At 42.9% G+C, this 15,421-nt stretch overlaps 1 protein-coding gene across 2 annotated transcripts in view; it reads right to left on the bottom strand.

The window, feature by feature from the left end:
- Nucleotides 1-3,711: 3,711 nt before the first annotated feature.
- Nucleotides 3,712-15,421, bottom strand: part of EFR3B (EFR3 homolog B) — a 130,535-nt gene continuing 118,825 nt past the window's right edge. For both annotated transcript variants that reach the window (XM_043983694.1, XM_043983693.1), the window contains 3 exons: nt 13,418-13,524; nt 10,196-10,245; nt 3,712-9,340 (listed from right to left, as the gene is read on the bottom strand). In XM_043983694.1, the coding sequence (XP_043839629.1) occupies nt 9,235-9,340; nt 10,196-10,245; nt 13,418-13,524 (263 nt within the window). In that variant the 3' untranslated portion in view covers nt 3,712-9,234. The remainder of the gene's footprint in view (nt 9,341-10,195; nt 10,246-13,417; nt 13,525-15,421) is intronic.

The following is a 15,421-nucleotide window of genomic DNA, read 5'->3' as shown; positions in this document are numbered from 1 at the left end:
GTGCACAGATATTTTTCAAAGTCTAGTTTAAGCCTTACCTTTTCAATATAGCTTCTTGTGTTGACTTCAGTCCATAATGATTTTTGGTGGTACAGTAGAAATCACACTGAATTGGTGTCAGAAGACCCGGGTTCAAGGCTTTTCTCTGTCCCATATTACCTCTGGGACTTAAGGCACACTTTACTTGGCTTGGCCTCCATTTCCTTATTTGTAAAATCCAGGGATTGGGCTAGATGGCCTTTGGGATAATTTCTTTCTTTCTTTTACAACAAACATTTATTTTATTTTTTCCAGTTACATGTAAGGGTAGTTTTCAACACTCATTTTCAAAAGATTAAGAGTTCCAAATTTTTCTCCCTCCCTTTCCTCTCCCTCCACAAGGCAGCAATGAATTTTTTTTTTACAACAAACATTTGGGATCATTTCTAATTCTAAATCTATGATCTACTATTTCATCTGTTTGGACCTGTTTCTTTATCTATAAAATGAGTCCCTTAGATAGATTGGCTGTAGTTCACAATTTTCTTTCCAGCTCAAAATCGATAATCCTAGGATCCTTCTCTGAAGTCCAATAGTGGCACTTAGTGTGTCACATGATCTGGCCCTTAATAATACAGTATTTGATATGGTTGTGAAGACAAATGTGTGTATATATAGATATAGATATGTATGTATAGATATCTTTATCTCTATCTATATACACACATCTCAACAACCATACCAAATATATATGCATGAACAAATACATATGTATGGATATATAATGTGTGTGTGTGTGTATAACAGATTTGCTCACCTAGCTAGATTATAAAATCCCCGAGGTCAAGGACCAAGTCCTTTGTCTTTCTTTATCCCTATAGTGTATAAACAATGCAGAGAACTGAGATTTGTTGACTGGTCCAGGGCATCAACTTGTCAAGGATTTGGTATTTTGCCGGGGTGAGTACTCCCTCTATTGTGCAGATCCCAACTGGGGGACCCCTTGGTCTAAATTAAGATTTATCAGTTCTCAGCCAATTTGGCAATGATCCTCTCTGGAGTTAGATTGGATGGTGTTTGGATAATAGATGGAGTCTATCCATTCACTATTATCTGCTTTTTCTCCATTGCATAGTTTTCTCCATTGCATAGTTTTCAAGAGCCCCAGGATATGATCCAAGGCATGAAGACTTTAGTTGAAGTAGAGATAAAGGCAAATAAATATTTCTATAGATACTCATTAGTATGTGCCCACATGCACAAGAACACACAGACATGCCCATGGAAGGAGACATCCTTGGAGAGATTCCTACACATAGACACCAATACCTTGTACAAACACACCTTCAGCTCTAGAGTGAGGAGATACTACAATTAATCTTCAGAGGAAGATGTGAGATGCCTTTGGAGCAGCCCCTTACATTTGCACATAGGCATTCAACAATTTAACACTAAATTTCTTCCATGTTTCAGTCACTGTGCCAGGCAGGTTGGGATACAAAGACAAGAAGGAAGTTATCCCTGTCATCCCTCGAGGAGCTTTCATTCTACTCCTGACTTTCAAAGGTGTTGTTCTTAACCCTTCAAACAAAACAAGGAAGCCGCACTGTGACATCTAGCATTGGGGAGTTGGAAAGAGGTCTAATTCCTTAAGAATAAGATTAAACTCCTCTTTCTAGAAAGGGGCAGCCTGGTAGTGGCCAGGCCTGAAGTCGGGAAGACCTGAGTTCAAATCCAGTCTTCGGCACCAGAGGTGGTGACCTCTGTCTGCCTCAGTTTTTTCAACTGTGAAATGTGGATAGTAACATTATATTGTTATTGTGAGAATCAAATGAAATCATATTTGTAAAGTGTCTGGTACATAGGAGGTGCTTCATAAATGTTTGCTTCTTTCCTTTCTAGGCTAGATTACATGGTCATCTTGCAGACACAGAGCCTTGAGGCTAGATAACCAGGTCCCCACTTCCATTCTTTCACTCTCAGAATCCAGGTCTGGGCTCCAGATTTCCATCCCAGTCGCATGCCTTTCCACCTACCTCCTGGTGCCAAGGCAAAGAGAAGAGAATCTTTGTGGGGGTGTCAAAATGTCAACAGGAAAACCATTGGTATTTCCAGACCCAAGTTCACATCTTAAACAACCATTTACTTTTAAGAAACCAAGCAGGCAGCGATGTGGAGACAACATTAACATTTATTTGAAAAGGGCATCATAAAGACATATTGGAAAAAATTGACAAACATTCCCTAAAGAATTGTCTTCTTAAGTATCACCCCTCCACAGCCACTTCCTCCTCCTCCTCCTCCTCTCCCTCCTCCTCCTCCTCCTCTCCCTCCTCCCCCCCCTCCCAATCCACTACCTTTTCCTCGGTCCACAAATGAAGCCAATGGGCTCCAATGAATTTTAAATACAGAAATTGTCACAGGCACTAATTCTGCTCCCACATATAAATAAATCTATTCGCTATTATATACATGTATTTGAAACTATGTGGCACATGTGCACACCCCCCACCCCCACCCTTCTACCCATACCCACCCAGGGCCACAATGTCTAGATAGAACACATACACACACAAACATACACACACACACATTGCAATCTGAGGACAGAAGCATTTACACGTTTTCCAGCTGAGAGTGCCTCTTGTCCCTTTCAGCTAATTAAGTGCTTTTCAAAAATCAAGAGGAAATCGAGGGAGAGGATTTTCCCCAACCCCAGATCTCCCAGAAAAAAGAGATGAACTCAGTCAGCTTCTTTGGTCCTCAGGTAGAGTGAAACACTCCAGGCCCAACTCCAATTTGGCAACATGCTCCTCTTCTATAGTCCATTCTAGCAATCCATCAATAGGCATTTATTGAGGGCCTACCATGTGCCAAATGAGAGAGGCAGTGTGGTGTAGTGGCTAGAGAGTTGGCCTCTAAGCCGGAAAGACCTGGATCCCAGTCCTGCTTTTGACATCTATGACTGTGTAACCCCAGGCCAGTCACAGCCTCTCTGTTCTCAGGGCAGCTCACCAAACCCAAATGCAAAGAAATCGCTGACCTGCACAGGTAGAGATCCCTTCATTGGGAGTTCCCTAAACCAACCAAATCACAGGTTCAGACACTGTGCCAAAAACTGTTGGATACTAGGGATATAAAGGTAAAATAGAAATAACCCCTGCCTTTATAGATTTCACCTTCTAGTTAAGTACTGCTCAATCTTCTCTCCTTGAAGCATATTTGGGCCTGGATTAAACTTGAAGCAAGTGGTTCATTTTTACTTTGAAGGTTACCAAGATAGGGAGCAGACAAGTAAGTGACCCTAAATTACTTGTACCTCCCAGGGCAATCTAAGCATTTTGTTTCAGCCCAATTTGTCTGTGCTATCCTGGAGGGGCTCAGTAAGAGCATGGAGTCTGAGCTGGCCTCAGCCATCCCAGTTACAAGGGACTCCAGACATAATTCAGTGCTGTAGAAGTGATTTATTCATCAGGGACAATGGGATTGGGATCAGACAGGATCACAACCCAGAGACCTCAGAGAAGCTCAGGCACCCGATCCTTGAGCTACTGTAGTCTTCTGGAAGTTCCAAGACTTGAGTTCTATTGTACATCTGGGTTCTAGGCAACTAAAAATATAAGTTATACTTGTTGTTGAGTCATATTTCAGTCGTGTCCGATTCCTTGTGACCCCAGTTGAAGTTTTCTTGGCAACAGTTTGCCATTTCCCTCTCCAACTCATTTTATAGATGAGGAAACTGAAGCAAACCGGGGTCACACAGCTAGTAATTGTTTGAGGCCAGATTTAAACTCAGGAAGAAGAGTCTTCCTTAGGCCTGCTGCTCTATCTACCGTACCACCTAGCTGCCCATAAATTATAGAGAAGGTGCCAAATCACATTGGCAGGAAGTTTCCCCATACCAATGAAATCATAGGTGCAGTCCCCATCTCTATTGACCATTTCATCCAAATGTTAACTGCCTGGGGGCAGTGAGCATGGTGATTACCCACTTCATGCAGCCTGGCTTGCTCGTTTGTCTCTCTCTTGGCACCCCTAATCTCCCAACCTCACTTTCTATTAAGAGGGTGTCTTAAGGAAGGAGAGTTACTAGATTTATGCTCTCAAATGAGAAGAGGAAGAAAGGGGAATATAACCACAGGACCCCAAGGTCCCTACCTGAAAGAAAATTTGTACATTTACCTGGATCATCTTAAGAGAAATTGGGGATTTCAAATATATTCACATCTGATTAAGCCTTCTCAGGAAAGCTGTAGCTGCATCCACCCCCTCAGTCCTCTCAGAGCAGAAGCTCATCTTCTGTCTAGTAGGAGAATAATGGGGTCTCCTGCTGAGCTTGGTCACCTAGAGTATAAACTGCTTGAGGGCAAAGACTGTGGTTTGTTTTTGTTTTTTGTCTCCACATAGCACTGGGCCTTGTATGTAGCAGGTGCTCAGTAAGTTTGCTGGATTGGACTGAAAGATAGTTTCTGGCTGCCTCTGCCCACAAGAGGAAAAAAGCTTCATCACATGGAACAGCACAGATAGCAAAAGGGGCCTGGGAAGGAAGGGGATGCAAACTCCCCCTCATTCCCTGGGGCCATTAGTGGGGCATGAAGCCATTTTAAGTCCTGATTTCTTCTCTAATGCCATATTGTAAGGCACTGACTTTGAGGCAGAATTTTTACAGATTCCTATCATCAAGAGCTGGAAAAACCTCGGAGATCATCTGTTTCCTCCCTTGCAACATGACGACACTGGACTGGCTTATCTTTGAGGTCCCTTTCAGCTCTTAACCATAGGATCCTGTGATCTAGTCCAGCTCCCTCCTTTTACAGACGAGGAAACTGAGGCCCAGAGAGAAGTGTTTTGCCTCCAGTCACATAAGTGATTTAGCAGAACCAGGATCCACATCCAGCCCCTTTGAGTCAAAATTTCATGTTCTATTGCAGCTTCTTGCTAATTTTTATCAGGACAATTCAGTCTCCCTTTTGATTAAATTAGGTAATAGACATTATTTAACTCAGATACCAGAAGAGTCAGAAGTAGCTTCTTCACAAAGAGAAAATAAATAAAAGTACAGAAAAGCTTCCCCTGATTGAAGGAGGTGGGGAGGGACATAGGATTGATGCTTTAAGTCAGAGGTGTCAGATACAAGGCCCCACAGTCAGATGCAAATGTCATTGGGAAATATTTAACCAAATGAATACAAGTACAGCAGAACAAAGATAATGTTAAGATGTGGTTTTCTTTTTTTCTTTTCTGTGTGTGTGTTTTGTTCTGTTTTTTTGCTGGGCAATGAGGATTAAGTGACTTGCCCAAGGTCACACAGCTAGTAAGTGTCAAGTGTTTGAAGATGTGGTTTTCTAAGCAAAATGCAGTCCCCCCAGGGGTCCTTACATATGGGTTAGTGGCCCTGTTTCTATTTGAGTTTGACACCACTGATTTAAATCATGTATCTAGAGATATGTGTTTGTTCTTTTTTGTTTTTTTCCCTCACAATAGAATAAGGAACAGAGGTAACCAAGGCCAGCAGTCATCTTCTAGGGGAATTACTCTCGTCTGTAGGCTCCTTAGAAAGGTGTCATAGAAATATTATTATATAAATCTGAACCTCACTATCCTTTATCTGTAAAATAGAAGAGGGAGGAATGGGAAGGGGAGGATGGACTAGGTGGCCCACAAGCTCCCTTCTGGCTCTAAATCAGTGATGTTATGATCCCCAACTCTCAGTACCACAGATATGAGAAACATCACTTACAGGTAGGGGAGAGAGAGGGTGACTAAAGTCAAGTAAGAAAGAAACAGGGTTTTCTTTTTTCCCCTCTTTTGCGGGGCAATAAGAGTTAAGTGACTTGCCCAGGGTCACACAGCTAGTAAGTATCAAGTGTCTGAGGCTGGATTTGAACTCAGGTCCTCCTGAATCCAGGGTCAGTGCTTTATCCACTGCTCCACCTAAGCTGCCCTGGGTCTTCTCTTAAAGCTAAGTTTAGAGTTAAGTGACAAAGTGTTAAGAATAATCATAAAGAACTAGTTAGTGTCAGAAGACTAGTTTGTCCCTCAGGATTCCTGTCTTCCAAGTTTCTTCTAAGAAACTGTGTGCTTTGACGTTCACTCAAAATTTAAGTTGCTATATTAAGAAGAAATGTTTTATTATCTAAAATGTAATGGATTTTCATGCTTATAATTCTGGATGCCCTCCATCTTGGATGTCAGGGAACACATGCAACCTAAAACTGCATTAATTGAGGCAGAGATTGCAGAGCCAGGAGAGAATAATTCTGCTCTCCTCAGAGGAGACTCCCTTGGCTGGAGCATTTTGTTTAGTTCTGATTTGCATCTTGGGAAGAACATTGATAAGCTAGAAGAAGGTGGCCAAGTTAGTGATTGGCCTTAAGATCATGCCTGAGAAGAATCAATTTAAAGAACCAAGGAGACCTGGCATAGGGAAGGAGAAGGCTTGGTGGGGGACACGTGATCAATTTCTTCAAGTATTTCAAGTTCCCTTACATGAAAGGAGGATCAGGTATGTTTTGTTTGACCACAGAGGGCAGAATGAGGAACGAGGAAAGAGATTAATGTTAGGTTTTAAGGAGTGAAAAACATCCTTAGAGTTGGAGGTGTCTAAAAGTGGAGTCAGCTACCTTAAGTGCTAGTGGGTTCCCCTTTACTCAAAGTCTCTAAGTAAAGGCTAATGATTACTTCTCAGACATGTTATCTGGGAGATCTTTTTTTTTTTCTGATAGGTATCACCAGGTGGTCTCTGAGGGCCCTTCCAACTCTGATACCACCTGCCATACAAATAGTGTGGTAACAGATTGAGTTGAAGATGGGGGCATTTTTTTCCTCTAACACATCGTGGGTTGCACAAAACTTTAGAATGGCTTAGGAGTGCTGCTTTCCATTGTACGACTCAACTATACATTTTTTAAAAAAGGGATCCTGTTTTAGAACAGTACCCTAGATTTTCACGTGTTTTATATTCAGAACAATATGGTAAGTACTAAAACTATAAAAGCAAAGGCCTGAGGTGACAGCATTATGATAGTTGGGCTCAAATTTCCCTTTTCTTCACTTAGGATGGGAGAGAATATAGATCAAATTCCTTTTTTTCTTCCATCTCTCTCTCTCTCTCTCTCTCTCTCTCTCTCTCTCTCTCTCTCTCTCTCTCTCTCCCCCTCCCTCCCTCCCTCCTTCCCTCCCTCCTCCTAGAAGGGGGCATACTACTAACCAAGGTATAATTTACTCCCATCCTCAGATGAATTATCTCAGCTACACTAATAAATGAGAGTTTGGGGACAGTTTAAAGGATTGGGGGAGGAAGGAGGGTTCTTTTAGAGGAAGAGTTATTTTAGAAGAGTTATCTAGAGAGAGAGATGTGCCTGTAGGAATCTGTCATCTGGGGCTCTAGATAAGCCATGGTCCATATAAAAGGTTGGCCCTTGGCAGGATCAACAGGAATAGAATGGGGCACATTGAAGACAATCTTCCCTCCTCACTTTCCCATATTGTTTGGGGCCATATGTGTATTGGGTTCTGATTGGGCTTTTGCAACAACTTGTTGTCACCATCATTTATAAAAAGTTTATTGAGTACCTACAAGGTGTGTGGTTCTTGGGGCACCTGAAAATCTAGAATTCAAAGGAGCTTCTGCTCTACCTTCTGGAGTCTAGAGTTATCACTTCATTTGGATAAAATATACATATAGACTAACAAGAGACACACATACACTTCCCCTTTCCCACCCCACCCTACACACATACACAGGTACTCATAGTGCACTCCCAAGGCGGACAGCTAACCCACTCATTCCTTGGTGGATACATCCAATATTCTCATTGCTGGCAGGTAAACTCCCATCATAGGAATGGCAGTCCCAGTAACCCTCTGCCCAGGGCAGGGCAAATATCTTTCCCTATGAGGGAATGATTCAGGGCAGGGCATTGAAGCATTCTATCATCTCCTGCTTTTTAAGAAGGTGTCTTTTGTCTTGTGCCACCTCTCATTCTGCCCTCAAGCCTAGAACTTCCAGCAATTGATCTATGTCTCACAGGGAGAGACCAATGAGACACCATAACCCAGTGTCTCAGGCAGGGTAGAGATGATAAAAGAGCAAAGAGGAACCACAAGCAGTGGTGGAGTTAAGCAGAGACGGTCTTTCTGGCCTCTGCTTGCTGTTGAGGAGCATTCTCTGGTATAACTTCTCATGATGCAGGACTCCAAGGATGCAGTGTATTTGCCTCCCTGGTCAACATCGAGGCTGAAGTTGGCCTTGTTCCCTTCTCTCCCCACTCCACAATCTTGATAGATTTTATTTCCCTTTGTCAGATTAGACTTTGCCCTTAATTTCATTTTAGGTTCCCATAATGCCTCTAAACTCTGACACTAGGGGTCCTGTGGAGATTGGCCCAAGTCAACTCTTGTGGGTGAACAAAAGCAGGAAAAAATTGCTGGTATCAACTACTTGGCAAGCACTGGCATCCCCAGAAAGGATGTCCCATGCTTCTTCTCAGATCCTGGTCTTAGAGTTGCCACAGTCCCAGCTGTTTCCCCCCGAATTCCTAAGGCACCCCATTCCCTTCTGCCTAGCCCCCGGGCCTGACTGTGCAGTGGATTTTCACATCAGGCAGAAGGGACTTCAGTCTGTTACTCAGGGAGGATGAAGTTCTTAGTACACCTCACCCCTTCTGAAGCAGCTCTTTTTGGTGGGGATCCAAACTTCCACTTGGTAGTTGGGAAATTCCTGGAGAGAGACTTCAACATTTTCCTTTTTCTAGGCAATGCTACCCCAAAGGTCTGATGCCTCCTTTCCTTATTTCCATTTTCTGTTCAACCCTAGGTGGTAAATTGGGCTCAAAAGCCACTGAGATCCTTGGTAGATCCCCTCCTTTGAAACATGGAGAGCCTGTTCATAGGTGCTGCCCCAAGAAAAACTCTTCCAACTCATCAACCAAAGGCTCACCAGGGCTCTCTGACCCTTACTGGGAAAGAAACCCCAAATCTTTCCTCAAAGGACCCCAGATGACATAGAAAGCAAGGCAGCCTGGGCAGGGTAGACTCCCATTCGTATAGAGGGCCTGAAAGAGAGTGTGGTGAAGCTGGGATGGTGGAACAGGAAGAAGAGGAGGGTTGAGGGAACTTGTTCTCTCAGGAAGGTGCCCACCATTTGGAAGTTCTATTTCTCCCCTGGGATCTCAGGATTCCATGCTGTAGGGGATGGGGGTGGGGATCACCTTCCCCAGACCCATCCTCTACAGGGGCTCTGACTCTTGGCACTCAGTATACACATAGATCAGGGAACTTCATCTCGTAGACGGGGATGGAATGGTTCTGTGGCTGGCCGTAGGCTGCTGTGATGGTACCAGATGGGCTCGGGGGAGGTCTGAAGACAGAAAGAAGAGAACAAGGGGAAAAGTCATGAAGGATTACCAACAGGGTAAGTTAGAATCAATCTTCACCAAAGGTAAATATGGGAGAAGACTCAGATCCCTAAGCACAGAGACCAAATCCATGAAGGTCAAGCCTTCCTGATACATAAATTCAACTGAGGCCTTTAATCAGAAAAAGGACTTGGGATCTTAGGGAAAGCCAAATAACTCTGGAGTCAGAGAGTCTGAGTTTAAATCATGCCCCTGATGCTTATTTGTGTGACTCTGGACAAGTAGTGCCTACTACTTTATTTCCTTGTGCCGAGTTTCCTCATCTGTAAAATGAGTGGGTTGGACTAAATGGTCCCTGAGGCCTCTTCTTACTCTAGCTCTATGATCCTATGGTCTCATGGGCAACAAGGTGGTTTTTTTGGAGTAGGGCAACGAGGGTTAAGTGACTTGTCCAGGGTGGCACAGCTAGTAAGTGTCAAGTGTCTGAGGCTGGATTTGAACTCAGGTCCTTCTGAATCCAGGGCCAGTGCTCTATCCACTGTGCCACCTAGCTGCCCCTGGCAACAGGGTTTTTATATTGTGTTCCAGGACTTTTTTCATTTAAGGCCAAATTCACTACAAAGGCCATAGTTATAGAGACATTCTGGGTTCTTTTCCTGAAGCCATCTCCCAATTCACAGACATCTTTCCTTCCCCAACAATCAGTGCAGATCAAGGCCCCCAATTCTAGAATATGGAAAGGAATAAGTTCCAGGCCTTGTCAGGGGCTCCAGAGGACAAAGCAACAAGTGAAGATCTTGGAGGAAGAGGCCCTGTGAAAGATCAGAGAGCAAAGTCTCCTGCCCAAGGCCACTTACCGGATGGTGATTTCAAAGATCTGGTTCAGTTTGCTCTGCAGCAGTGATGCCTGTAAACCAAAGAGATGGAAGGAAGGTGAGTGAGCTTGAGGGTCCTGACCATATGACTTCACCACAGTTTCCTCTGGACGGCTTAGGGCTGGAGAGCCAAGAGAGGGACAAAATGGTACTTTTAGCCTTGATCTTGGATCCTGGCTGCCCTAGCTGCAATGGATGAAAACCCCTGAGAGACTGTTTCTGGGTAATTAATAATCAATTTCTTAATTAGGCTAACTATTAATCAATACATTGATGATCAGTGGTTTCTCTCAATAACCAAAGACAAAAGACATGGAAAGCCTATAGATTTTCAATAATCCCTGAAAGGAAATTCCCTTGACAACTGAAAAGGGACCCTGATTGGTGGACATTTAATGAGGAGGTGGGCTAGAAGTCTTCAGCTTCTCCTGCTGAGAAGGTGGCTTGATCAGAAGACTCAGCTGCCTTCAGCAATCTGGACAGGGGGAATCTATCTCCATCCAGACCACTCTGGTTGGCTTTCTCCTTCCTGAACTTGGTCATGCTAAATTCTAATGGAGGGGTACAAGCACAGGAAGAGTTCATTTCCTTGGGGAAAGAACACGCTTAGACAAGATTCTGTTTACACTCTAAACAGAAGTAAGATCTCCTAATTGGGTGGGGTCTAGCCCAAGAGCATATTGCTGGGAGTTAGGGTTAATCTCAATTATGCATGTCCTTCAGAGGCTGACCTTTCACAGGAGCTGGACCTCCATGAAGAAACAGGGGAGAAAAAGCCTAGATCCTAATTTAATAATTAATTACTAATAGAAAAAATTATTTCTCTCATAGCCTATATAAGAGGTAGCAATCTGCTTGGGCTTTGGTCTGCATGGGGACACTGGGAAATGCATAAAAGAGAGACCTTTGGTACCTACCTCTTTAAAAGCCAGCTACAGAGAAGCAGTATAGCATAAGCAGTGGAAGGCCTGGCTTAAGTCCTTGCCTCTGACACATACTGGTTGTGTGAGCCTAGGCAAGTCTCAAGACCCCCAGGCAACTCTCTATGACTATAAATTATAGAGAAGTTGTTTATATGCAGGGGTAGAGGGGATGGATTTCCTTACTTGGAGATGCCTATACCAGTGAAAATAGAGGTTCTGACCCAAAAACATTCTTTTAAAGGAGCTAGATAGGTCATTCAAAGGAAACGGCATGGAATCATTAGCCAAGAGAAAGAAGAATGGAGTCAATCCGACTTAACAAACATTTATTAAGTGCCTACTATGTACCGGGCATCATGCTAGTTCTCAAGGAGCTTACCTTCTTGGGACTGACTGATCTTGTCTGGTGACCTAGGGGGAAAAAACCTCTTCCCACTTGTAAGGGTCAAATTTAGTATGGGCAGAGTTAATTGCCATAATATTGGGGTTCAGAAAATAATGGGAGACCTCTAAGTCCAAAGCTTCCTCCCTTCCAAACTGCCTTTTAAAGTTATTTCTCCCAGACTAATAAGAAAGGAGATTAATAGCCTCTTTTCCACAAACAAACCAGGTTTTATTAATGGGAACAAAATTTACAACACAGGTGAAGTTAATAAAGCCAAGGACAATGAGAAAGGGAATAGGGGAAGAGAAAAATATGACCCGTTTTCCAGATGATTAGAATCTAAATCTATAGGGTAAAAAGGCCCCGGGTACTTTTAATAATCTCCCTGGCTCTAGCAAAGACTGACTCAAACCCCAAACTTGCTTCCAGCTCAGCTAGCCCAAAGAGCGGGCCTCACTTCCACAACACAAACTCACCATCACCTGGAATCCATAGTTCCAATGAGAGTTAGCTGTGCAGTCTCTCCCGGTTGGGTCCGAAGGTCAACCACCACCCAGCTTCTCTCTCACCTCTTACCCCTGTTCCTCCCAGAGTTCTCCCTTCCCCCTTCCTGCCTCTTCCACAGGAAGGGGAGGTTCTTAGCCATGCTGAGTCTCCAATTGGTTCAACATGCCCCCTGGGCTGTCCCCATTATAATTTGGCCAGGCCCATGTGGGCGTAGGAGAACTACTAGGGGAGGCTTAGATACTTAATTTGATACTTTGACTCAATAAATGTTCTTTTCTATAATCTCTTCAAGTACATACCCATCTTTTCTTAGGATTTTCAAGATTACATCTTTTCAGTCTGACCATAATGAAGCAAAGATGTGGTCATGGAAACCCCAAATCACAATTAATTCCTTACACACTTTTCTGCTTCATTTCCTTTCTGTTTCAGGAAAATAGCAATCCTCTGCTTCTTGGGATAAGGATGAAAAAGACTAAGATAAAACACGGCTAAGAGAACAATGGATGAAAAGGGTGGTGGTGGTGGAAATGTAAGATTTTTTGCATTTAATGGCTACCATTGTTTTTATTATTGATGGATCCCAAATTTTTGCCATAGAAATTCATGAAGGCCATCTACAGTGGCATGAAGTGCTTCAATCTATAACCACTGAAATCAGGATTGCACGAAGTAATGAAATGTAAGTTGTTATTGTTTAAAAAAAACTATCTTCTTTCTTCACACTCTGAAACTCCTTTGTACTCATTCCTTTCTCTTAAAAAAACTTCACTATGTTTATTCACCAAGCTACTTCTTTTTTTCCTCCTTCAAATCCTTCCCCCATGATCTCTGTTTCAAAGAAAACTAGTCTCAATTCCAAGATATCCCTGTCATGGTCAGCCCTGACAATCATCATAGAACTTGCCACTGTCAGTCATTTTGTCACTCGGAGGTGCCCATATTATTTCACCATGGTTACCTTCTTGAGAGAAAGAGCTATGGGGCTCAAGAATCTCTACCATATAACTCCACATCCAAATGAACTGATCCAAAAGATTGAAGCGTGTTGGGGCTTTCTTTGGGGAATAGTACTCAACTCAAACACTCTAACAAAGCCATGATTCCATTACTGAGAAAATTCCTTCACATAGTGGAGATCTCAATCCATCTGGACCTGCCTAAGGTCATACATGTGCAAATCTTGCCAAGCAACTAGTGTTTTTTGTTCCCACATGTCTAGTTGAGATACTTTATTCCACTAATACCACATGATGATGTTATGTATACCAGAAAAAATACTCGTGTTGATGAGTCAGCCTTTATTCCTATGATGAGTGGGATGGAAGGGGGAAGCTATCCTTGCTGGCCCTAAGGGCTTGACACTAATATCCCTATCCCAACACTCACCCGGGCCCCACAATGTGCAGCAATCTCCTCAAAAGGTGCCTTCTGGAACTTCTCAACCACCTGCCGTCGCCGTTCACGCTCTTGTTCCTCTACTGCCACACTATCCACTGGAGTACAGAAAGCTTAAGTTAGTACCTTGGTAATGGGTTGCTGGGTAGTGCAGAGGATACAGCACTGGGCTTAGAGTCAGGAAGACTCATCTTCCTGAGTTCAAATCTGGCCTCAGGTACTTACTGTGTGATTTTGGGCAAGTTATTTAATCCTGTTTGTCTAGGTTCCTCATCTGTGAAATGAGCTAGTGAAGGAAATGGCAAACCACTTCAGTATCTTTACCAAGAAAACCCAAAATGGGGTCACAAAGAGTTGGACACAACTGAAAAATGATTGAACTTGGCTAGGGTGAGTAGGTATAATGGAGTAGAAAGAACACTGAACTTTTAGTGAAAAGATGAGAATTCCAATCCTGACTCTGCCACTAACAAGCTGTATTATCTTAGACAAGTCACAGCCCAGTTTCTTCATCTATAAAATGGGAACACTAGATGGTATTTGCCCTATCAACTTCAAATTGTTGCAGTCCTCAAGTAGGAAAATAGGTGTGAAATACATTTATAAACAATCAAGTGTTATAAAAAGGCAAAGTACTATTATTATTATTATCATTATTATTATTTGCAGGGCAATGAGGGTTAAGTGACTTGTCCAGGGTGGCACAGCTAGTAAGTGTCAAGTGTCTGAGGTCATATTTGAACTCAGGTCCTCCTGAATCCAGGGCCATCCACTGTGCCATCTAGCTGCCCCAAAATACTACTATTATTATGGAGAAAATCCTGACAGAATGCAATAGGGTGAAAAAGTAGGGAAATACCCAGGGTACAACATGAGGACATCTGGAGGAAAGAGTAGAGGCAAAAGGAAAGGTTTTGAAAAGGGAGGAAAGAAAGGTCAGGAGATGAGAGTTCTCATTCTGGTTCTGTCACTAATACATCACATGACTTTACCCAAATTGCTTGACCTCTATGGTCCTCAATTTCCTCATCTATAAAATGAAAAGATGGAATAGGTCCCTTCTCCCTCAACTGTTCGATGAGACTATGGTTTTATGACAAGATGCTAGAGATAAATGATACCTACTTCCCAATTCTGCCCAGTGCTAGCCTTTAGTGTACAAACATAGGCAGTTTTCCAAGGAACTACAATGGGAACCCACCCCCCCATAACATAGTACAGTGTGCACTACCTATTCCCTCCTATACAAATACAGATGTATATGCCTAAGTCTCAACCCATTAAGTGTGAACAAAGCTCTCTGGGTTGACAGAGCTCACAAATGGCTCTTTGAATGCAAGAACATTTGAATCCCACAATCATTGAGCTGTCTCGAGGGAACGCTGCCATTGGCACAGCACTTGCTTAGGAAATCCCCCTCTCCTGACAAGGGATTTGACCTTCAAGATGTCACATGTGGTACACTATGCACCACTCAGATGGTCATTTCACTCTCCAAAGAGCAGAAGATGTGTGCCCTAAGCATCACCTTGCTGTCTTTTAATAGAGTAGAAAGCTTTTACCTACAGAGCTAGAGATTACTAGGTCCGGAAAACTATGCTGAAATCAAGATGAACATTATTCTACTACCATTACACATCGATGGTCCTAAGATATTTGCAACCTTATTTATGCTTTTCTGCAATATGTAAAAATACTCACACCTCCTAATATAATAGCAAGGCAAAGGGTCTCATGGGACTTGGAATCTGTGGGCCTGGAAACTAAGGGACAACAGATTAAGATCCAGGCTGAAGTCAACTCAGGATAAATTGAGGATTAGCTATGATCCATGAGGTTAAAGTCTAAATCCAGGATTAGGGTAAGAAATTGTTTCTTATAACAGTTCTTTCCTGTTGTCTTTTTTGATTCATACTGGTTTCTCAACCCCCTGTCTTTCTTTCATACTCCTACTTCCTTCCTGTTTTTTCTTTTTTTTTTTCTTTTATAAGATGG

Source organism: Dromiciops gliroides, chromosome 2 (genome assembly GCF_019393635.1).
Source record: "Dromiciops gliroides isolate mDroGli1 chromosome 2, mDroGli1.pri, whole genome shotgun sequence".
NCBI classification, from domain to species: Eukaryota; Metazoa; Chordata; class Mammalia; order Microbiotheria; family Microbiotheriidae; genus Dromiciops; species Dromiciops gliroides.
This window is presented reverse-complemented; position numbering and strand designations above follow the sequence as displayed.